This window comes from Chelonoidis abingdonii, chromosome 1 (assembly GCF_003597395.2).
Source record: "Chelonoidis abingdonii isolate Lonesome George chromosome 1, CheloAbing_2.0, whole genome shotgun sequence".
Lineage (NCBI taxonomy): Eukaryota > Metazoa > Chordata > Testudines > Testudinidae > Chelonoidis > Chelonoidis abingdonii.
Window position 1 is genome coordinate 65,731,455 of NC_133769.1, and position 23,020 is coordinate 65,754,474.

At 43.1% G+C, this 23,020-nt stretch overlaps 1 protein-coding gene across 1 annotated transcript; it reads right to left on the reverse strand.

Moving 5' to 3' along the window:
* Positions 1-938: 938 nt before the first annotated feature.
* On the reverse strand, positions 939-22,661 carry KICS2 (KICSTOR subunit 2). The gene is made up of 3 exons (XM_032769516.2): positions 22,376-22,661; positions 15,762-16,050; positions 939-2,705 (listed from the first exon to the last, which is right to left on the reverse strand). Exons 1-3 carry the CDS (start codon positions 22,608-22,610, stop codon positions 1,889-1,891), a joined length of 1,341 nt encoding a protein of 446 aa, XP_032625407.1. The 5' UTR covers positions 22,611-22,661; the 3' UTR covers positions 939-1,888.
* Between the last annotated feature and the right edge of the window lie 359 nt (positions 22,662-23,020).

The window sequence follows — 23,020 nt, forward strand, 5'->3', positions numbered from 1 at the left end:
ATGGACAATATGTTGAAGCACTTACAATAGAAGTATGACATTTGCATATAATTTAATGAAGTTTGGATGGCTCTATTTAACATTTTATAGGGAAGCAAATCACATTGTATATTTTCTCCTCAATATATGCATGCAACTTCCATGGAGGCTAAGAAAAATTATATATGCATCAAGGGGGAAAGGTAAGTGCACTATTCTTACAAAGAAGAAAATGAAAACTTCATCTGCTCTTCAGATTTTCTTTAGTTGCTTTCACTATGCTTGCCACTGAGGCTGAAGTTCTGCAAGTCTTAATGGAATGGGGTAACCAAAATTTTGGCTTAAATGACCTACTTTACATATAAAGTAAATCTGATGATGTGCTTATTACATCTGCTTACAATCTATGAAGTGCAACCATTAAGGTTCAACCTTACTCACCTCACACTTCATGATTAGTCCCACTTGATTTCCAGTAAAAGTGCTTGTGGAGTAAGATACAAATCATAAGGGAGATAGAATCACCCATTATAAGAAGGCCACAAGTACAGGCAAATGATTTTTTTTAAATAATAACTGGACAGGAAATAGAGAGCACTCATGTACCACAATGACTTTAAAAAGTTGAGAAGGGAACTGTCTTTTTTTTAAACTAAAAAAAAAAGTGAAGTGGGAGGGAGACATTTCAAAACGTGATAAACTGCACTGCAAGTGTTGTAGAAGGTCTTAGATCCGAGTACCAAAACAATTTTGGCTTTCATCTTAACTGGAAAGTTATTTAAAAATGTTGGTAATTATATCTGAACAGAAAGCAAAACTGAAGATGTACTAAAGAAAAAATAACTATGAAAACCAACAATAGTGCAGCCTTACTCTAATTGTAAGAGTGTAGATACATGACTTTTTTAGTTTTTGGTTTGGATTTTTCTATTGCATTGTCATCAGAAAAGCAAATGGACGAAAGAAATATAAGGGCTTTGTTATTTTTCCTCAAGATTATTTCAAACTACCTGCAATTATTTCAAACTACCTACCTATCGGCACAAACTGAAGCGACAATCTTCAATTTCGTTCCATAAGCAGAAATTTAAAACCTAGCATCCCATAGTTTTGACATTACCAGTGTACTTTATAAGCTGTAATCATGTGGACATTGCACTCTATGCTTGTGCTGCAGATTTGACTTTTTTGCTTCTATATCCTGTAGAATTATGGCTAACCTGCACTTTATAGTTCACAATATTGGCATTCTCTCCTTAGTTTAGTGGGGATTTAAAAGCAAACGTCAAAGAAAAGCCTCATTGCTAAGACTTATTTTTCAAGTTTTTGTATAGTGACATTAGTTACCAAAATAAGAGTACATTTTATGATGTATGGACTTTATTGCAATTGTTTGCTTGAAGAGCTGCAAATTTCCAATAATCCCCAATGAGTATCACTGTTAAGAAATAAGATTCCATTATAGTTCCTGATAGTTAATGTAACAGCAGTGTGTCCTGAAAAGACAATTTAATCATTCTAACCAAGTTTTCAATAAATTCTGCATAAGTTATAGTCAATGATCAGCATAATATAAAGTGCATACATTCCACTTAGTTAAGGACAAAATGTCATGGACTGAAAAATATTAATTCATACTGTGAATAGAGCACCATGCAAAAAAAAATACCTCAGCCATTTTGGTGCACCACAGCTAAGTCATTCCAATGTGCACAGCCTAGAAAATTCTTTCTATATTTTTATTCAAGTGTTTTCATGAGCTAAAAAAGCATTCACAACAAATATTAAAATAACCGTTCCTTTTTAAACAAACTCTGAGAATAGTGAATGAATGTACTCCTTGAAAGCGAGAATATTTATTTTTTCCAGTCTAATGTATGGCCTTGCAATCTGCAACTCAAAATTTATTTTATCCTTTGGATCCTGGCTTTAGGCCTGCAAAAGCTTTGGAGTTCTTGAGAGAATGTGAGATTTCATTGAGAAAAGAGATGAAATGTGAGTCCCTCTCTGATTTCTTAGCCTCAAAAATAACTACAATGGTAAAATGAGGTTCAGGGCGTGTCAGAAAGTACGTGCTTTGGACTTTGTCATCATAGAAGTGAACAACCTTGTCCAAACTGTTCAGGTCAGCGGTTCTGTCAGTCATAATCATGATTACATTGGGCCAGTGCATTACAGGCCTGTCACTGGGCAGAGAGACCACAGCTGGGTATTGATCCACCCCCTTTGGGGCTTCCCTGTAAGAGTGGGGATGATGGTAGCCATGTCCCTGGAAGCTCTCTGACCCACGGTTGTCAAAGATAAGAGAAACATTAACCGCGTCATATTTCCTGATGAAGCTGGAAATTTTCCCAAAATAATCAGGGTTAGTTCTAGCAGTCAACGTTTTCATTTCGGATGCAGTTGTTTGTCGACTGAGGGCCTCATGAAAGTAAAAGCTAAACTTGGCAAGGAGAATGTTTTTGAGTTTCAGCAACCAGAGGAAAAGGTGTGGCGGTTGTACGGCCTTCTGAGACTGCCCTCCAAACAGATGTTTCTTGGTCTCTCGCTGTTTCTCAAAAATCTGGCCCCACGTCTGCAGCTTTGTATGAGCACTGTGCAAGTTGACTAGGGATGGGAGAAACTTCCACTCTGAGATCTGAGCCTGAGCCTTTAAAAGATGTGCAAGCACATCCACTTCCAGCTGGAAGCTGCTTTCAAGAGGACTGAGGATTGGATGGTGAAATCTAGAAAACAAAACATTTTTAAAAAAGTGTGATGGATGTTGCTCATGACACCAAAAGTGTTATATTCACTAGTACACCAACTCGCAGGCAAAACATCACTGAAAGTCAAACAGAAAGAGTAGGCAGAAGAATTCTATGCTGATTAGTTTAAAAGCATGACTTAACATTGTTTTTGCATAAATATTTTAAATTAAAAATGTAGCATCTCTTCATACCTGATAAAACCAAATGATACAAATGTGCGTGTATCAATGGAAAAAATTTGATAAGTTCCAACACCAATGCCACTTCCCTTTCCCACAACTAGGATACTGAACTTATTTTTAAAAAAACATGCTATTTTAATATTCCATAACTACCGGCAATAAGATACTTTTTGATGGTTATGGTCTAGTTACCCAGACATCTCTGTCAAAGCAACTAACACACCCAAAATTGCACGATTGTTGTCCATCTAGGCTTCCTCATAGTCACTTGTTTCCTCACAATGAAACAGGAACAGCAGGGGTTGAATAGGGGGATTTGGTAAATAAAACCATAATTGACTGTATCTGCTGCCAAACCTGCTCTCAAAACTTTAAATCACAGCAGCTGAGGGGCAAGGTCTGATGGAGGTCTGACCAACATCACACTGGAGCTGCTATCATGGCTGAATCCATCAGACACCAGAAATTTGAGGACAAGATCATCCCTTCACTTGTACAACAGAAGTTGAAGAAAAAAAACAAAGATCTTAGGGTATGTCTATACTACGGGATTATTCCGATTTTACATAAACCGGTTTTGTAAAACAGATTGTATAAAGTCGAATGCACGCGGCCACACTAAGCACATTAATTCGGTGGTGTGTGTCCATGGCCCGAGGCTAGCGTCGATTTCTGGAGCGTTGCACTGTGGATAGCTATCCCGTAGCTATCCCATAGTTCCCGCAGTCTCCCCCACCCATTGGAATTCTGGGTTGAGATCCCAGTGCATGATGGCGCAAAAACAGTGTCGTGGGTGATTTTGGGTAAATGTCGTCAGTCATTCCTTCCTCCGTGAAAGCAACAGCAGACAATCATTTCACGCCCTTTTTCCCTGGATTGCCCTGGCAGACGCCATAGCACGGCAACCATGGAGCCCATTCAGCTTTTTTTTACTGTCACCGTATGTCTACTGGATGTTGCTAACAGAGGCGGTACTGCAGCGCTACACAGCAGCATTCATTTGCCTTTGCAAGATCCAGGAGACGGTTATCAGTCTCTGTACTGTCTGCCTATGCCATGTAAATGCCAATGAGATGTGTCTGAACGGTCTGCTGCGTGTCATAGGTGCCTGCCGGCTGACTCCCGAGTCAATCCCTTCTAGGTATCTAAAAAGAGTCAGTCCTGCCTTAGAATTATGGTTGCAAGTGTATACGAGACCAGTGTACCAGACAGCCACAGCTTGCTCGTGTCAGATCCGTTGCTTCCTGCTGCTCCCACCAACACCTGTGCTACCGTTGCAGTGTCCCCCCATGTGTGATTGAAGTGAATAAGAATGCAGAATAAGAAACACTGACTTGTTAGTAGATTAAAATGAGGCGATGGCAGCCTCCAGCTTGCTTATGATAGTCCAGGGCATACAGAATCTTTTCTTACACATGAAAGGGAGGTGCTGATGGAGCTCAGCCCTCAGTTTGCTATGATGAAGACGGTACCAGCGGTCTGTTACCATTGACTAGAATCCCAGGCACCCCGCTGACCTCACCTGAGGCCAGCCAGAGCACTCACGGCTGATTGATGATGAGGATAGCGGTCATATGTATCTCTGCCACCGGGAGGGGATGGAGAGGATACTGCCTGTTTCCACTGCCACAGCATTGCATCTCCAGAAAGCATGCAGTAGACAGAGGTGACATTTGAAAAAAGTAAGAAACGATTTTTGTTTTTTCCCCCCTTTTTTTTCTTTTCCCACGGGGGGGAGGTTCGTAATTACCGAGCTATCCCTGAACCACTCGGGACAATGTGTTTTGTCACCCTCAGGCACAGGAGAGCTCAGCCAAGGAATGCAAATACTTTTCGGGGACTGCTGGGGACGTGTGGATAGCTGGGTCCTTCAAGTACCCCCTCCTCTTCTCCTATGAGTCGTCCATTTGATTCTTTGGCTTTCCGTTACACTTGTCACACAGCACTGTGCTGTGGACTCTGTATCATAGCCTGGAGATTTTTTTCAAATGCTTTGACATTTCATCTTCTGTAACGGAGCTTTGATAGAACAGATTTCTCTCCCCATACAGCAGTCAGATCCAGTATCTCCCATACTGTCCATGCTGGAGCTATTTTTGGATTTGGGACTGCATCGCCACCCGTGCTGATCAGAGCTCCACGCTGGGCAAACAAGAAATGAAATTCAGAAGTTTGCAGGGCTTTTCCTGTCTACCTGGCCACTGCATCCGAGTTCAGATTGCTGTCCAGAGCGGTCACAATGGTGCACTGTGGGATACCGCCTGGAGGCCAATACCGTCTATTTGCGGTCATACTAACCCTAATCCAATATGGTAATACCGATTTCAGTGCTACTCCTCTCGTCGAGGAAGAGTACAGAAACCGGTGTAAAGAGCCCTTTATATCGATACAAAGAGCCTCGTTGTGTGGACGGGTGCGTTAAATTGGTTTAACGCTGCTAAAATCGGTTTAAACGCATAGTGTAGACCAGGCCTTAGTCTGAGTGCCATTACACGTTTTATACACAAGAGGAGTCCTGCCATGTCAGAGCAGGCCTGGGTGAGATAGGACACAGGAAATTAGAGAATGAACCTCTCACTTTTCTTAAATGAACTTGAATTTTTAATATGCCTCTTATTTAGAGGAAGCAGAGCAGCTCCATCCTCTTGCATGTGTGACCTGTACAGAAACTCAAATTTCCAGTCACGTAACAAACATGTATGTTTGGAACTTACTTAGATAGAAGTGGAAACTCTCGTATTATAGAATATCCCTTCAAAAACATAGCCATATGTGCAAAATCTGTGACTGGTCCTACAGGCACTGCAAAAGAATTCCAACCACCACTGGATTTGCTCCTAAGCAGATATCTCCCCCAGTCCCAGCACTTAAATCCTCATTTTGAATATGTACAATGTTTACATGCAATTTTCCTATTCAAAAGTAAATCTCAAATTACCACAGGAAGTTTCTCATCGGGAGCCTATCCAAGATGGCATGCATTAGTTGTTCTGGTCGAATTTCCCAGACCATCATGACCACTGATGGTGCTGCAAGCGTCCTAAGGCACCAAATGAAACTAGCAGAGTACACCACTGTATCTTCACTGATACAGTGATGTCATCTTGGTTTTGAGTCAAGATGGGAATTGCATACAAGATTTAATATACTGTATCATATCACACAAAATGTGTTATGCTGTCACACAGAAATTACTTTACTGGATCAGACCAGTGGCCACACTGGTGTGATATTCTCTCTGATGGTGGCCAGTACCAGATACTTCAAAGGAAGTTGCAAGAAACCCCTAATGGGAAATTATTGAAAAAAAAAATAGCCACATGGAAAGTTTTTTCCTAACCCCTCAAAATAAGTGGTTAGTTTATGTCCTGAAGCAAAGGGGTTTACATTCTTTCTAAAATAAAAAATAAATGTAGTTCTATCTAATGAAAGTGAGAGAGAACTCATTTATCTCTCCCTGTTATAATAAATTACAGAAGGGGGAAATGGGCGTGTGTCCCTTGTTTGCTCCTGTTTGATACACAGAAGTCTGTGTGGATTCTTATTTTTTTCCTGAGAGGATTAATTCAGAACTTGTCTATCCTGTTTTTCCTGAACAAGGTATAACATGCTGACTCCTTCAAGTAAGGACTGAGAATGCTCCCAATTAGCTTTTATGGGCCACTAAGCAAAAACAGGAAAGACAAGATGTAATATTCCTTATATTTTTAAGGGAAGATAAATTAAAAGGTAGATTTAAGCTGGCCAGACTTTATTTAAGTCATCTTAAAACAGCAAAAAAGCACATTTCCCCTCACCCCAAATTTTTAGCAGGTTTCTTTAAGGGAAACAGGAACCAGTATAACTCATCTCTCTAGTGCATATTAACACTGACAGTCTGACACAAGAACCTGAGAACTGTGTCGGACAGATTACAGAACACCATTAAAGTAGCCATCAGCAGTTGGTTGTGTGGCATTAATACATCCTTTCTAGCTTGGGGGGGAGGGTAGTTATTTTGAAAGAAATCTGGCAGATCACATGATGAACACTGCTCTGAAGATAAATTAGACAATTTACCCAACATTAATGCTTTATATTAACACACATTTTAGCTTTCTACTGCAGCAAAGATCCAGGGTTTACTGGCTATTTCAGATGTGGGAGCCACAGGTCTATTAGAACAGTTCTCTGAGAAAATGAGTGTGCTGATTAATATGAATATTCTACCACGTACAGCGTTATGTATTTATTTTCACTGATCTGCTGTCTGTTAGTATAAATAAGAATACTGTCCTGTCTATTAAGTGAATTCATTCTTCTGAAACCTTATTCCTTCTAAATAGTCTCAAAATGTGCTAAACTTAGACCATCAAGCATTTGAACACTTATTATAGCGACATTGACCTATGAAGGTTATTTATGATTAAAAGCTAAAATATTCATGTAAATACAGTTCTGCCAAGTCTTGTGGATTAACATTATGATGTGCAGCTCCTAACTCCCACTTTGCTTCATGCCTCAGTTATCTTTTCATGTCTCACGAAATAGCAGGATTCATTAAACTGTTTTAATCCAAAAATACACATCAGCCTCAACTGAAAGCTTGAAAGTATGCTGACTGCAGAATAAATGGACAGTTATATGCCAAGAACATCTGCTTTAATTAAGTCTCATAACACAGAAATGTCTTGAGGAAGCATAGCATTGCATAAAACAGACAGGATTTTTACAATATTCTAGTAGAACACCGACACTATACCTCAAAATAACACCTTGTACCCACATATTTATCACCGTTATATGTTTTATACTAAGTATGCCTTGTAAGGTATAATTTGAAAAATCTGTTGAACATTACTATCCTGTTCAATTGTATGTACTACCATTGTATGCAAAGTTAAGCTATATGTAAGTTATTGCAACATGTGAGTTTGGGAGATGCCAACAAGCTAGCTTCTCTGTGGCAACGAAGGAGCAACTAACACCCCCAAAATAGATTTACATCAGGACTAGCCTTCCATGTATAGATGGCTAATGAAGAACAATTTACTCTCCCAGTGGACCCCCTTCCGGAGTCTCCTGTGAGACCATACACTATGGGGACTGTCTAATCCCTGTGACACTGCAACTATCTTTCCAGCACCAGGTAGAGAGTATAAAATGAGGGGCAATGATGTCACCTCTCACCTCCTCCATCTACTCTGAAGGCAACAAGAATGTTTGTAAGACTTTGAAATGGGAAGACTGGTCCCAGACTGAGCAGGGAATTCAGCCTGTGTATTAAGAACTGTGAACTGCTTACAACACCTTGTTGTCACAAGGCAATATTTAATTTTTTACTTTGTAACTGTAAAAAAACATTTGCTTTGAAACCATGAACCCAGCCAGGAGGGATCTACTCCTGCCTATCAAATCATAACATTCAAAACCAGTAGGAGAACACTTCAACCTCTCTGGTCACTCAATAACAGACCTAAAGGTGGCAATCTTGCAACAGAAAAGCTTCAAAAACAGACTCCAACGAGAAACTGCTGAACTTGAATTAATATGCAAATTAGACACCATCAACTTAGGTTTGAATAGAGACTGGGAATGGCTGAGCCATTATACACATTGAATCTATTTCCCCATGTTAAGTATCCTCACAGCTTCTTGTCAAACTGTCTTAAGTGGGCTATCTTGATTATCACTACAAAAGGTTTTTTTCTTCTGCTGATAATTGCTCATCTTTATTAATTAGCCTCTTAGAGTTGGTTGGGCTACTCCCACATTTTCAAGTTCTCTGTGTATGTGTATATTATATATATATATATATATATATATATATATATTATATATCTATCTATCTATCTTCTTGCTATATGTTCCACTCTATGCATCTGATGAAGTGGGCTATAGCTCACAAAAGCTTATGCTCAAATAAATTGGTTAGTCTCTAAGGCACCACAAGTACTCCTGTTCCTTTTGTGGATACAGACTAACACGGCTGCTACTCTGAAAACTATCAAAACTAAATGGGCCATTGAGGGACATCACAATACAAACACTAACTGCTCCGTCACAGCCATGAAAAGGCTATGTGCAAAAGGGCTCATCCCCTCAGCTTGAATTCTGGAAGAAGGAAATCAAAGCAGCTGATAAGAAAAAATTTTCCTCTCTGTTTTGCTGTTTGGACTCTCACAGGGCTGGAGCTAAGAAACGGAAGCAGAGATTCCAAGGATCAACCTGGTTTAGCCCTAAAAGACATTCAGAGTTGACCAATTCCTACAACTCTGACAGTCTCTACGTAAAAGAATAAATGGACACAAATCAGACGTCAACAATTATAACATTCAAAAACCAGTTGGAGAGCACTTCAATCTCCCTGGCCACTCGATTATAGGCCTAAAAGTCGCAATATTACAACTTCAAAAACAGACTCCAACGAGAGACTGCTGAATTGGAATTCATTTGCAAATTGGACACCATTAAATTAGGCTTGAATCAAGACTGGGAGTGGATGGGCCATTACACAAAGTAAAACTATTTCCCCATGTTTCTCCCCCCCACCACCACCACCACAGTTCCTCACATCTTCTTGTCAGTTGCTGGAAATGGGCCATTTTCATTACCACTACAAACAGTTCTTTTTCTCTCCTGTTGATAATAGCTCACCTTAACTGATCACTCTCCTTATAGTGTGTACGGTATCACCCATTGTTTCATGTTCTCTGAATTTTTTTATATATATATTATATAGCGACTGGATAGCATAGTGGTTAAGATTACCGCCCTTTGATATGGGAGACGGGGGTTCAAATCCCGGTTGGTACCCAACTTTCCAGTAGGGGTCCTTGGGCAAAAGACCCCCTAACGCTTCACCTGCCCACCTCAAATATGAGAGTGACACAAACTAGGAGAGTCATGCCGGCTCGGACGTTGCCCGGATTAACAAGGTCCGCACCAGATGTTGAGGAACCAGGACAATCTGACGATAAGTGGGCTACTGGAACAAACCATTCATGGACGAGACAAGAGAACCTGGAATTGATGGAATGCTACTGCAACAGTAGACCTAATGAGAGGGGATATATGAAACGTATGAGGGGACTATGGATGGACAAAAGACCTACATCCACACTTACTGAGAAACAGCTAGTTACCCAACGCTTCAACATAGTAAAGAGGAAGCTGCTCTCACAGCTTGAGATAGACCAACTCCACATTACATCCCAGACTCAAGAAGACCTGGAAGAACAAGTGGATGTGCAGCCCACACCTGAAGCTGAAACTTCACTGCCACCCCCTCCATTGCAGAGCACAGCAGCTGATATGAGGCATAAGATCATGGAGAAACTAGCTACAGTCAATCCTCGAGACCGATTACCAAGGCTCAGTGGAGAAGTACCATCAGATAGTATGTTAGAAGATGCCAATAGAGCCCTCATCACAATCCCTACTACCACCATAACTCAAACCAATGAACTGGTATACGCTACAGCCTCTGTAATCCTGGAGATGCTTGGCTACACGATCAAGAAGAACAACAGTATGTACCCACCCTGGAAAATGAGGTTGGAGGATAAGATCAAGGCGACTCGGAGAGAAGTTAGTCAGCTGGTGGAACTACAGAAGGGTGTAGAGATTAAGGATAAGACTCAGCTACTGAAAAAATACAAGGGCCTGACTCCATCTGAAGCCCTAGAGACTGCTAAACAAAGGCTCACAGCACTGGCTACCAGGCTAAGGAGATACACTAGAGAAGCAGAGGCCAAAAAAGTAAATGCCCTGTTCTCCAAAGAACCATCCAAGGTGTACTCCCAACTGCAGTGCAACAACACAATAACAGCAGAGCCACCAGCAGCAGAAACTGAACAGTACTGGAAGAACATATGGGAGAAAGAGAAGACTCATAACACCAGTGCAAAGTGGCTGCAGGACCTGAGAACGGAGCACAGCAATCTCCCAGAACAGAAACCAGTCACCATCACAGTAGAAGACATCCAGCAGCGGGTCAAGAACATGAAGAGCTGGACAGCACCTGGACCAGACATGATCCACACCTACTGGCTAAAGAAACTAACAGCAGTGCATGAACGCCTAGCAGCACAGATGAACCAGCTGCTAGCAGCAGGCTCCCACCCAAACTGGCTAACACAAGGAAGGACAGTGCTGATCATGAAAGACCCCTGCAAGGGGACAGAACCGTCCAACTACCGGCCAATAACCTGCCTCCCCACAACATGGAAAGTCCTATCAGGCATCATAGCTGCCAAGCTACAGGACCACATGGGCCAGTACATGAGCACAGCTCAGAAGGGCATTGGGAACAACACCAGAGGCTCAAAACACCAGTTGCTCATAGATAGAGCAGTCGCCCAAGACTCAAGGTCTAGACAGACCAATCTGAGCACAGCCTGGATTGACTACAGGAAAGCCTACGACTCAATGCCGCACACGTGGATCTGTGAATGTCTGGCGCTATACAAAGTCAACAGGACACTAAGGACCTTCCTCAAGAACTCAATGGGACTATGGAAGACAACACTGGAAGTCAACTCAAGGCAGCTTGCACAAGTGGCCATCAAGTGCGCCATATACCAAGGTGATGCACTGTCCCCGCTGCTGTTCTGCATAGGCTTAAACCCCCTCAGCCAGATAATCACAAGGACTGGATACGGGTACAGGTTCAGGAGTGGAACTACCATCAGCCACCTCCTCTACATGGATGACATCAAGCTGTATGCTAAGAATGAACGAGACATCGACTCGCTAATCCACCTGACGCGGATCTACAGTGAGGATATCGGGATGTCATTCGGACTGGAGAAGTGTGGCCGGATGGTAGTGAAGAGAGGGAAGGTAGTCAAGACTGATGGGGTGGAACTACCAGCGGGCCACATAGCAGACATACAGACCAGCTACAAGTACCTTGGCGTCCCACAGTCACATGGAAACCACGATGAGGAGGCAAGGAAGACAGCAACATCCAAGTATCACCAAAGGATAAGACAGGTCCTGAAGAGCCAGCTCAGTGGGAAGAACAAGATCCACGCCATCAACAGATACGCCCTGCCGGTCATCAGATACCCTGCCGGTATAGTGAGCTGGCCAAAGGAGGACATGGAGGCTGCCGATGTGAAGACCCGGAAGCTCCTCACAATGCACGGAGGTTTCCACCCCAAGTCCAACACCCAGAGACTGTATACCAGCCGGAAAGAAGGCGGGCGGGGCTTGGTGAGCGTCAAAGCCACTGTCCTGGATGAAACCCGGAACATCCAGGAGTACATCAGTAAGATGGCCCCCAAAGATGAGCTGCTGAGAGAATGCCTGAGGCAGCAGCAGACATGGGAGGAAGACCAAGCAGAAGAAGTGCCATGGCAAGACAAGACCCTGCATGGGATGTACCATCGACAGATAGCTGAGGTGGCTGACATTGGGAAATCCTACCAGTGGCTGGAAAGGGCTGGACTAAAAGACAGCACTGAGGCACTGATCATAGCAGCACAGGAACAGGCACTGAGCACCAGATCCATTGAAGCAGGGGTCTACCACACTAGAGAGGACCCAAGGTGCAGACTGTGCAGAGAGGCCTCAGAGACAGTCCAACACATAGTGGCAGGATGTAAGATGCAGGCAGGAACAGCATACACTGAACGGCACAACCAAGTGGCTGGCATTGTGTACAGGAACATCTGCACAGCGTATGGGCTAGACCCTCCCAAGACCAGATGGGAGATTCCACAGAAGGTTGTGGAGAATAGCAGGGCTAAGATTCTGTGGGACTTCCAGATCCAGACGGACAGGCAGGTACTGGCCAATCAACCAGACATCGTGGTAATAGACAAGGACCAGAAGACAGCGGTGGTGATAGATATAGCAGTGCCAAGTGACAGCAACATCAGGAAGAAGGAATATGAGAAGCTGGAGAAGTACCAGGGCCTGAAAGAGGAACTAGAGAGGATGTGGAAAGTGAAGGCCAAAGTGGTCCCAGTGGTGGTAGGAGCACTCGGGGCTGTGACTCCTAAGCTGGGTGAGTGGCTCCAACAGATCCCAGGAACAACATCAGAGCTCTCTGTCCAGAAGAGTGCAGTGCTAGGAACAGCTAAGATACTGCGCAGAACCCTCAAACTCCCAGGCCTCTGGTAGAGGACCCGAGGTTGAGGAAGACACATACCACCCATAGGGGTGAGAGGGGAATTTTTTTTTTTTATATTATATATATATCTTCCTACTGTATTTTCCAGTGCATGCATCCGATGAAGTGGGCTGTAGCCCACGAAAGCTTATGCTCAAATAAATTTGTTAGTCTCTAAGGTGCCACAAGTACTCCTGTTCCTTTTGGAACCATAAACTAACTTATTTGTGTATACATGCTTGCCCACTTTAACCTTGTAGTAACTCTCATTTCTTTTCTTAGTCAATAAATCCTTAGACAGTTTACTATAGACTTGGCCACAAGAGTGGTATTTGGAGTGAGATCTAAGATACAAACTGACCTGGGGTAAGTCACTGGTCTCTTGGGACTGTAAACAATCTGAGTCTTTCTTGATCTTTGGTGTATAGCAACCAACTATCATTAAATCCAGCTTGCCTGAGAGACTGGAATGCCTCTCTTGCGAGAGAGACTGGAATGCCCCAGGCGATTGTCTGAGACTCCGTGGTAAGACTGTTATAGTGCTTCAGGAGTTCACGCTTGTTACTGGATTGGTGAAATCTAATTGCCAAACATACAACTAGTTTGGGGTCCCTGCCCTGCTTCTTGACAGTCTGCCTGGAGGTTGGCACTCAAGGTCATGAGCCACTCCAAACAGCATACCACCTTGCTCCAGTTTTATATCCATATCCATATTTAATTTTCCAAGTAAGTCAAATGAAGGAAGGAAAGAGAGTGAGGTCAGATGAGATGATCATAGTGGTCCTTTCTGACCTTAAAAACCTACAAATCAAATTACTAATAATGGCCCAGATTTTGAGATGCAGATGAAGAAGATTCACATACTCCCAGAAAGGAGACAAGGAGAAGAGATGGCACAAAGGTGGCTTTATTTCACTCCCCCAATTCTGAGATTGCACCTGATCAGTCCCTATCAGATATTAGAGCAATGTGAAAACTGCTCTAGTCTACACTTGCTGGTAGTAGCCTGCAGAGATTTCTCTGGCAACCGAGAAATGCCAGAGTTGAAGGAAGCCCTAGCTACACCCCCTTTTGGCACAGAAGCCACTACACTGACTATGTCACTTTTGGATTCCTCCGTCATAGAGGCAGCCATCTAATCCAGAGCAGGATCTGAGCTACTATCTCTGGCAGCCATCTGAGATCTAAAGAACAGAAAGGATGAAAAAATACATTAAAAAGTTATAAAGACTAGTGACAGGAACATGAAATCTATTTTAAAAAGTTTGAAGTTTCTAGGTATTACCCACAATCTTTGCCAATTTTGGTCATTTTACATTTCTTAGTATGTTTTGCTCTTCCAATAACTTGTGAAACAGGCTATACAAGTGCTGTCAAGCACACAGCATAAACCAAATGGAAACAGAAAGATATTTTTCTCCAGTCTTAGATAACGCTAAAAGCACTAAGAGGGAAAAGTTTCTGAAACATGCAATTTTTAATGTGCATTGTCCCTTTAATGTTTTAAGCTTCCACCAGTTCCAAAGTGATTCTGCCTATGTTTCTTACAATATGTTATTAGTGTCCTTTTTATCTAACCATTTGCACTGGTACCCAACAAGAGCTGAGTCTGCAGAATTTACATTGAAATGGTAAATTATTAAACTGCAGTGCCTAGATCTGGAATGTTTTAAGGCAGCACTGAGAATTATGTTGATTCTTCCTAAAGCACGTGTCAGTTTAAAATCTAATTTAGCTTCCAGACATAGGAACCCCTCAAATGTATTTCTGATGAGAATGTGATTGTTACCTAGAGGAGAAAGTAAACTGAACATTTTTGTTAGCTTTCAAAGACTGTCTACAACAGCTGACTATTTTTAAACAATTGTCATTGTTTTATTCTATATACTAAGTCATCCTCTTTTCAATTTTAACCCACAGTACATTTCAAAATCACTATCAGTGTAAAGGCTTCTATGTTTTAGATAATTAAGAAACAGCCTCTCTTTGTATAGACCTTTGTATCAGCTGTGATCAGATTGGGGACTCCTGCAATCACCCATAAATTTGATCATCTATAGTTTGCAGCTAGAGGGCACAGAAACTCTGGTACTTGCTGCTCTGTTGGTCCAGTAAATCTAAGGTGACTTCAGGGTATGGTGTAAAGTGTTTCCAGAGTGGCAACAATGGTATTCATAAAGAAATATATCCTGTAGTGAGATTTTAATTTACCTGTAGATTAACTACACATTATTTTAATCTCTACATATACTTCTGGAGACGAGGTAAGGGGCACATTTTCCAGTCTAAACACAAAACTGCTCAGATGCAAGTATTTGTATCTTATTTCTACAGTAATTCTATGTTCATCCTCGTAAACTTAAGTCCACTTTGAATTTAACATATTTTTCCCATGAAACACTGCTGCTGCAAAACCCCCTTCACTGCCTATAATTAACACAACTCTTCCTATTTACTGAGTGCAGGAAACGACTGAGAAGACAATTCTGTGACCATGATGAGCTAAAGTGTCTTCACATTTTCTTGCAAGAAGGGTCATGTTTTGAGTACTGGAGAAATGCTGTGTTACTCATGTCACATTTGTTTAATGCATGAACTCAGGTGGAGGACTGTGCTGCTTAACAAAAGCATAGGACAGTAAAATTATTATACTTGCTGGAGAGGACTTGCTTAGGCCTCATCCTCGTTTACAGTACTGAATAGAACATCATGACACATCTGAGTATTTAATTCTAATAAACAAGAACTCACCTTGAGCTGTATTTCTTTAGGATGGATTCCAAAATGTTTACGAGTTCCTCAGAGTTAATGAACTTTTGGGTGCTGAGGGTGAACATTTTTTCATAGAAGTCAGCAATTTCCATCCGAGCCTGAACAAAAAAACAGAGCTGTTCAGACAGGTGAGAAAGCAGCTCTTCCAAGTGAGGAGCTGTTCCTCCTAGTGCATTGCGACCCGTCGCCACCACCTTCTTCAGCTCATTGTGCAGAGATGTGTAGATGGTTCGGATGGAGTCCTTTCGGCTGAAGAATGACTGACCACCTGTTCAGATAAATATGGATGTATTACCAAAACCCAGGGATGGCAAAGATAAGACAACAATATTGGGAAATGGTGAGCAACCATGCCTCCTTTCAGCTAGGTGCTCCTAAATGTCTACATTAAGACATTTCCCTGAGGTATTTTTCCACTCACAGAATACTTTTCAGATAAGTACATTGGGAATAAGCATTTGCATAGACACTACACATAATTTTGTTCAGTGACTGGCATAATTCATGCTTGTTGCAATTCATTTTTCAACAAGGGACTGATGTAAGACTTCGCTCTCTGCCTGCCTGCCTCTCTCCCACCCATCTCCAATTTTCAGGAAGGTCGCAATATAAGTAAATTCTCACCTAGCCTTGCTAACATATCAGCTGTGAACTGGAAACACTCCTTTCTCTGGAGACTAGACACACGAGTCATGGCGCAATTTTAATAATCTACGATACTATTAATAACGCTAGACCTTTTAATGTGACAATGCCCTTTAAAAAATGAAACATTTAAAATTTGTAAGACAGAACTTAAATGTGAACCATACAATTGTGTGTATACCAAAAGTTTTCAACTCCCCAAACAACCCAACTGCAAATCAAAATCCCGGAGGGAAACAATATCCACATACTTCAGAGGACTGCATGGCAGGTTGTTCCATAACAAGACAAAATTCAAAAAAGTACATCTTAAATTATTGAGAACAAGGGGAATGTGGGCTTGTATTTTCTCAACAGCTGCTTGACACCACTTGCGATTTAAAAAAAAGTAAACATACTTCATTAGATGCCAGGAACGGACTGCATGAAGGCACCACTTCACTAGCTCTAATTAATAACCTCCACTGAAGGCCACCTGTATTACTAAATAGATGCACAGATCTGCTGCAGAGGTGTCCTTGCTTCATAACAACTCGATGCTACAACAAAGAGCCGCTACCAGCATGAATAGAGCAGAAAGAAAATGTAAAAATCAAACAGTAAAGGCTTAACATAGTACATTATAAATTTAGGTCTTATCTACTTGTATCCATTCTACAGTGACTGAAGAACTAGTGAAATTAAATATAGAGTTGAAAGGAGAAAGGAATTTTAGTTCCTTTAGATTCCGTGACTTCCAAAGACCTCTGTGACTTCAGCCAGCCCCAGCTGGGAACTGCAGGGTCCCCCGTCGCTCCTCACCGCCCCAGGGGGACCACTGAAGTTCAGCATAGGAGGACCCTGGAGCTCCCAGACCATCTGCAGCTGCCCAGGCTCCTCACTCTACCATGGATATTTTTAGTAAACATCAGGGACAGGTCACAGGCTTCTGTTAATTCTTCATTATTGTCCGTGACGTTTACTAAAAATATCCATGACAAAATCTTAGCCTTACTAATAAACTGTATTTTGGATGTTAAGCATACTCCATTCTAAAAAAGATTCTTGGGACCTTTTTTTGAAAATAAACTTAATACTTTCATTGTCTGCAGCACGACTTTGAAATTTGGCAGGCAGAGTTCTGAGGCTAGAGAAGCACCTTTTCTTTGTCCCATGAAATTCCATTCAGGGTTAGAAGAGAGATAAACTTTTTTAAATTGCCATTTCCCTTCTGTTGCTAAATTCTTGCTGACAATTCAAGCAGTGTGCCGCAGCAACAAGGTGAACATGAACATTCTAAATCTTGGCCCAGGTTGCCATCAAGGCAGAAGTAGAGAATACACAGCTGCAGAATAAATCCTGTGAAAAATATAGTATGTAGTTTTGTAATTAAAGACTGTCGAAGTACAAGGGGGCCAAAATAAGGTTGCATAAGCAATTTAAATCATCATTTCCTAACTTCAGAGGGCTTAATTTTACAATCTAAATAACATCTTTCCAACATAATGTATTACATGAAAAAAATTAAGCAGCAAAAAAGGGCAGACTTTCTTTAAAAACAAAAAAGAAGAAAAAAGAAATAAGAAAAAAAAACAGCCCTTGCAGGCCACTTTTAAGATGCTGCATTACATTATGAGGACAGACTCCACCACAGGTCATGTAACATTATGTACAGTGACACTGCAAACCGCTCTCCCCTTTTTTACAAGTAAGATTCCAACCATAAATCTGGATAAAATCTTACTCACTGACTATATGCATTACTTCCGCTTACATCTGCAGCTTGCAATCATGTCAGTTCACTGAACCAGGCAAAAACACCAGAAACGCTCAGCAGACAGCGGGCTCAACACAGAAGGCAAAAGAGTCAACATTCACAGAGCACTGAGGCCCCCATCTTGCAGGTGAATCTACTGGGGCTAAACCAATGCCCGGGTGGAACCACACTGACTTCAGTGAGACTCTATACAAGGGTCCACCCCTAAGGGATAGATTGCAGGATCAGCACCTTTGTTCCAATCTGATTCATTCTGGGAACTAAAGTCGTGAACTTTAAGTTCACAGTGTGCAAGCCTTAAAATGGAATTCCCTTCATTTTTTAGACTGAAAGATATGCTAACATGTTAAGGAAAATCCACGTAACACAAATAATATATATTTTAAAAACACTACTTCAAAGACTAGATTTTATGCAGATATTGAAAGAGTTTCATTCAGGACCTCAAGTTTTCAAATACTTTGCAACTGCAAACTTGACAGAGAATTTTTCAAACACCAGAGAAACAAAATGAAAACCCTGTCTCTGCTGGCCCCCAAAGTCCACAACAAGCCACTTGGACAAATAATACCTGATTATCCAAAGTCAATTTAGCCTGGTGTCTGATGTCAGCAGGTATGACATATTAGCCTGAGTAGTTAACAAGTTATCTTGCTTACATTTTAAATTACAAACCTACGTAACAAAGTTGTGGCATTGGATATGACTGATCAGTTTTTGGTCATACAGTTACTCATATTGCTGATTATAGATGCTGACAGACGAAAAAGAATTGTTTTCTTAAAATGCCTCTCATGCACCAATAAAAGAGAGCGCCCAAGTGCATGTTCAGCCACAAAGCCTAGAACTTTAAAATCTGTTTTAGTGTAAGAAAGAATATCAGCAAAGTCAACAGAGATATCATTATCCCATTCTCTTTTAGAGAAACAGACCAGGCTACTTTGGTGCCTGTTGCTTTTAAACTATTTGCAGAGCTGGTGTTATATTTTTGAACGTACTACATTTGAGTGAAAGATGTGACAGTCGTGTGAAACCCCAAGGACTGGGCTTATGATTTTTGCACTATTTTAGAACAGCATCATACAGCACTTTCCCCTGGATATAGACAGTGGACAGAATCAGATGATTACATACATCATCATCACCCCAGAATTTGCAGTAAGTTACACAACATTGTCTATTTACTTCAGAATTGCAGCAGACCATATCCATGGTTTTCATATTAAAATCTTTAACTCAGTCATGTTCCTATTATCTCATCACCAATATCTCAAATACAGTACTTTAGGAAAAGAATTCCAAAACCACACTGCACCTCAAAACTACTTAGGAAATTTGTAATTGCAAAAGGTTCTTTTCACATCAAATCCACCTCAGGTGATCAAAAGTTGAAGGTATCCAAGTGAAAAGCCACCACTAACAGCAGCACTAATTTGCATTCTTGTTGGCAGTCTCAAGCAGAGAACTGAATGGGCATGAAATTTTAACTACCTTCTTAAACCTATAAGTGGTCTCTCCATCTCATGGTAGGGGCATAATCATGGGGGAGCATGGGAAAAGAACATAAGAATGGCCGTACTGGGTCAGACCAAAGGTCCATATAGCTCAGTAACCTGTCTTCCGACATTGGCCAATGCCAGGTACCCCAGAGGGAGTGAACCTAACATGTAATGATCAAGTGATCTCTCTCCTGCCATCTATCTTCACCCTCTGACAAACGGAGGCTAAGGAGACCATTCCTTACCCATCCTGGCTAATAGCCATTAATGGACTTAATCTCCATGAATTTATCCCATTCTCTTTTAAACCCTATTATAGTCCTAGCCTTCACAATCTCCTCAGGCAAGAAGTTCTACAAGTTGACTGTTTGCTGTGTGAAGAACAACTTCCTTTTATTTGTTTTAAACCTGCTGCCCATTAATTTCATTTGGCGGCCCCTAGTTCGTATATAATGGGAACAAGTAAATAACTTTTCCTTATTTACCTTCTCCACATCACTCATGATTTTATATACCTATCATATCCCCCCTTAGTCTCCTCTTTTCCAAGCTGAAAAGTGCTAGCCTCTTTAATCTCTCCTCATATGGGCCCTGTTCCAAACTCCTAATCATTTTAGTTGCCCTTCTCTGAACCTTTTCTAATGCCAGCATATCTTTTTTGAGATAAGACCACCATATCTGTACGCAGTACTCAAGATGTGGGCGTACCATGGATTTATATAAGGGCAATAAGATATTCTCTGTCTTATTCTCTATGCCTTTTTTAATGATTCCTAACATCCTATTTGCTTTTTTGACTGCTTCTGCACACTGTGTGGATGTCTTCAGAGAACTATCCACGATGACTCCAAGATCTTTTTCCTGATTAGTTGTAGCTGAATTAGCCCCCATCATATTGTACATATAGTTGGTGCCTAGAGAGTTATAGGACAGATCTTTGGCCTTCAATATGCCCTGTGTGCCACTTCCAGACGTAAAAGGGCAATCAGCTGCCTTCAACAGGGCATCTGGAATGGCCCCACGTAAGAGGAAATCCCCAGATGGCATAAAATCAGCATAACCAAGCAGAGGGCAGAAGGGATTATTGCTAGAGCTTCTTATGTTCCCGCCATCCCCATCTGTGTAACTACTTTTAGGGGGGCTGTTAGCAGTCTGGCTAAATTAAAGCAGCCCTGAGGCTGTGCTAACTTTAGCCTTTAGGGCAGAGGTAATCAGTTTGTTTTTTTTGTCAAGGTCCAAATTTCCTGGTCAGGGTATAGTCAAGGTCCAGATTCCAGAGAAGGAGAAAAAAATAATGATAATTAAAGAAAGATTTTGGGGTGTGTTCAAAAGCATCTGGCAGTCCAGATTTGACTCAGTCTGCCTACTGACCTCCCCTACTCTAGGGCCATGAGTGCAAAGATTACATGAATCCTCTGTCCCACCCCTTTTTGGCACTGCACTGAGAAGAGTTTGGCCAGACCCACGGCCACAGTACCTAATTGTGCAGATTCTTACACTTTTTGCCCAGTCTCAAAAGCCATACATTGTCAAGTTGCCAGATGAATAACTGCTGTGCCTTATACTATCAACTCACATGTTTCGCTTTAACCCTCATACTATCATATACCCAAGGGTGGCCCTACAGGTATCAGCCTACATTGGGGGTTTTTTTGTTTTGTTTTTAATATATGTATATAAAGTAGGGGGAAGATTAAATCAAGGGTTCTCAAACTTCATTGCACCATGACCCCCTTATGACAATAAAAATTACTACATAACCCCAACGCGGAGGGCTGAAGCCTGAACCACACATGCCCCACTGACACAGGCAGGGAGGCAAAGTTGAAGCCCAAGGGCTTCAGCCCCAGGTGGGTGGCCTGTGACCTGAGTCCCAACACACAAGGCTGAAACCTTCAGGCTTCGGCCCCAGGTGTTGGGGCTTAGGCTTCGGCCCTGTCCCCCAGCAACTCCAGGCCAGCCTTGGTGACACCATTAAAATGGGGTCACAACCCATTTTGGGCTCCTGACCCAGAGCTTGAGAACTGCTGGATTAGATCATCAAATATTGTGTGTATGAACTTAAATGCTTGTAAACTATAACTCTGGAGGCCGAAATCCTAGTATATGTACAGGACACACTGAACGTGGACAGATGTAGCGCAACCTTTCCCCACTGCACTGCTAGCATGCTCAACTCTGACATTAAGAGGCAACGTCTAGCAGGTTACAGAGCTGTTCAGTCTGACCCACAAGTCAATCATTGGCCTTTCTGCCGAGACTCCACAGCAGGATGTAAGCGGTGGCTGTAACTATGACAGTCAGCTAGAAAGCAGCCACCACCTCTCTGCCAGCAGTACACGTAGCCGGGGATGCTGCTGTCAATGGCCACAAGCGGCAGCAGGGAACCTTTGCCTCCTCGGGCATCAGGTCCAGCGGCTGGATGGCTGAACGCTGCCCCGGCTTCCATTCAGCAGCGGCAGCGGCACCGCCCCCTGCACTGTCACCGCACCAAGGCAGCCCCCACCGGCGGGGCGCTCAGCCCACCTGCTGGCCGCCCCTGGGGCCCCGTTCCCTCCCTGGGCAGGCCCCCAAAGCCCGGGCGCTGCCAGCCCGGGCCCCCCAAGCGGCAGGAGGAGGCCGCCACAGCGGAGAGCCCAGGGCGGAGGCGCCTGCAGCCCCCGAGCGCCGCGCGGCCCGAGCCCGGCGGGTACCTAGCTTCTGGCCCAGGAAGGTCATGCTGTGATAGGCCTTCTCGGCGGCGGCCAGGTGCGCCAGCCCGGCCAGCAGGGAGAGCCAGCTGGCTCCCGCGCTCTTGTTGGCCTCCCGCTCCTTCTCCACATTGTCCTTGGCCTTGTCGTACGAGAAGATGCCCAGGTGGGAGAAGAACGTCTCCAGCACGGCCTGCTCCAGCGGCACCGGGGCGCCCAACGGGATCGACTCGCCCATGCCGCGCCGGCCGCTTCCAGCTTCCCGCCGGGCACGTGATACGCCAGGCCACCCTGCCGGCGCCGCCGCCTGACACGTGAGCGGGATGGGGACGGGCGTCACCGCGCTGACTCCGCCCCTCCTGGGCATGTGACGTGCGAAGTGGGAGGAAAGGGACAGTGAGGGCTAAGGCGCATGCTCCAAAAAAAGCAGGGTGACGTCAGTGCGTAGAAAGTCCTTCAGCTGCGTTTTGGCGCGGTTGTGTCGGGTGCTGAGTGTGGGGAAGGGCGGCTGGTGGGTGCCCCGGAGGGGGGCTCAGCGTTCTCCGGCTCCGCTGTGGCGTGGCGTGGCGTGGCAGGGCAGGGGAGCCTGAGCCTGAGCCTGAGCCCTCGGGCTTTGCTCAGGCTCTTCCTGCTTCAGGGATCCCAGCA

Bases quoted from the DNA above. Each gene is read 5' to 3' on its own strand.
- KICS2 (XM_032769516.2), bottom strand. From the start codon at position 22,610: ATGGGCGAGTCGATCCCGTTGGGCGCCCCGGTGCCGCTGGAGCAGGCC. The intron at 16,051-22,375 runs GTACCCGCCGGG...TTATCTGAACAG, and splicing joins CTTCCTGGGCCAGAAGCTAG to GTGGTCAGTCATTCTTCAGC. The intron at 2,706-15,761 runs GTGAGTTCTTGT...TTTGTTTTCTAG, and splicing joins CTAAAGAAATACAGCTCAAG to ATTTCACCATCCAATCCTCA.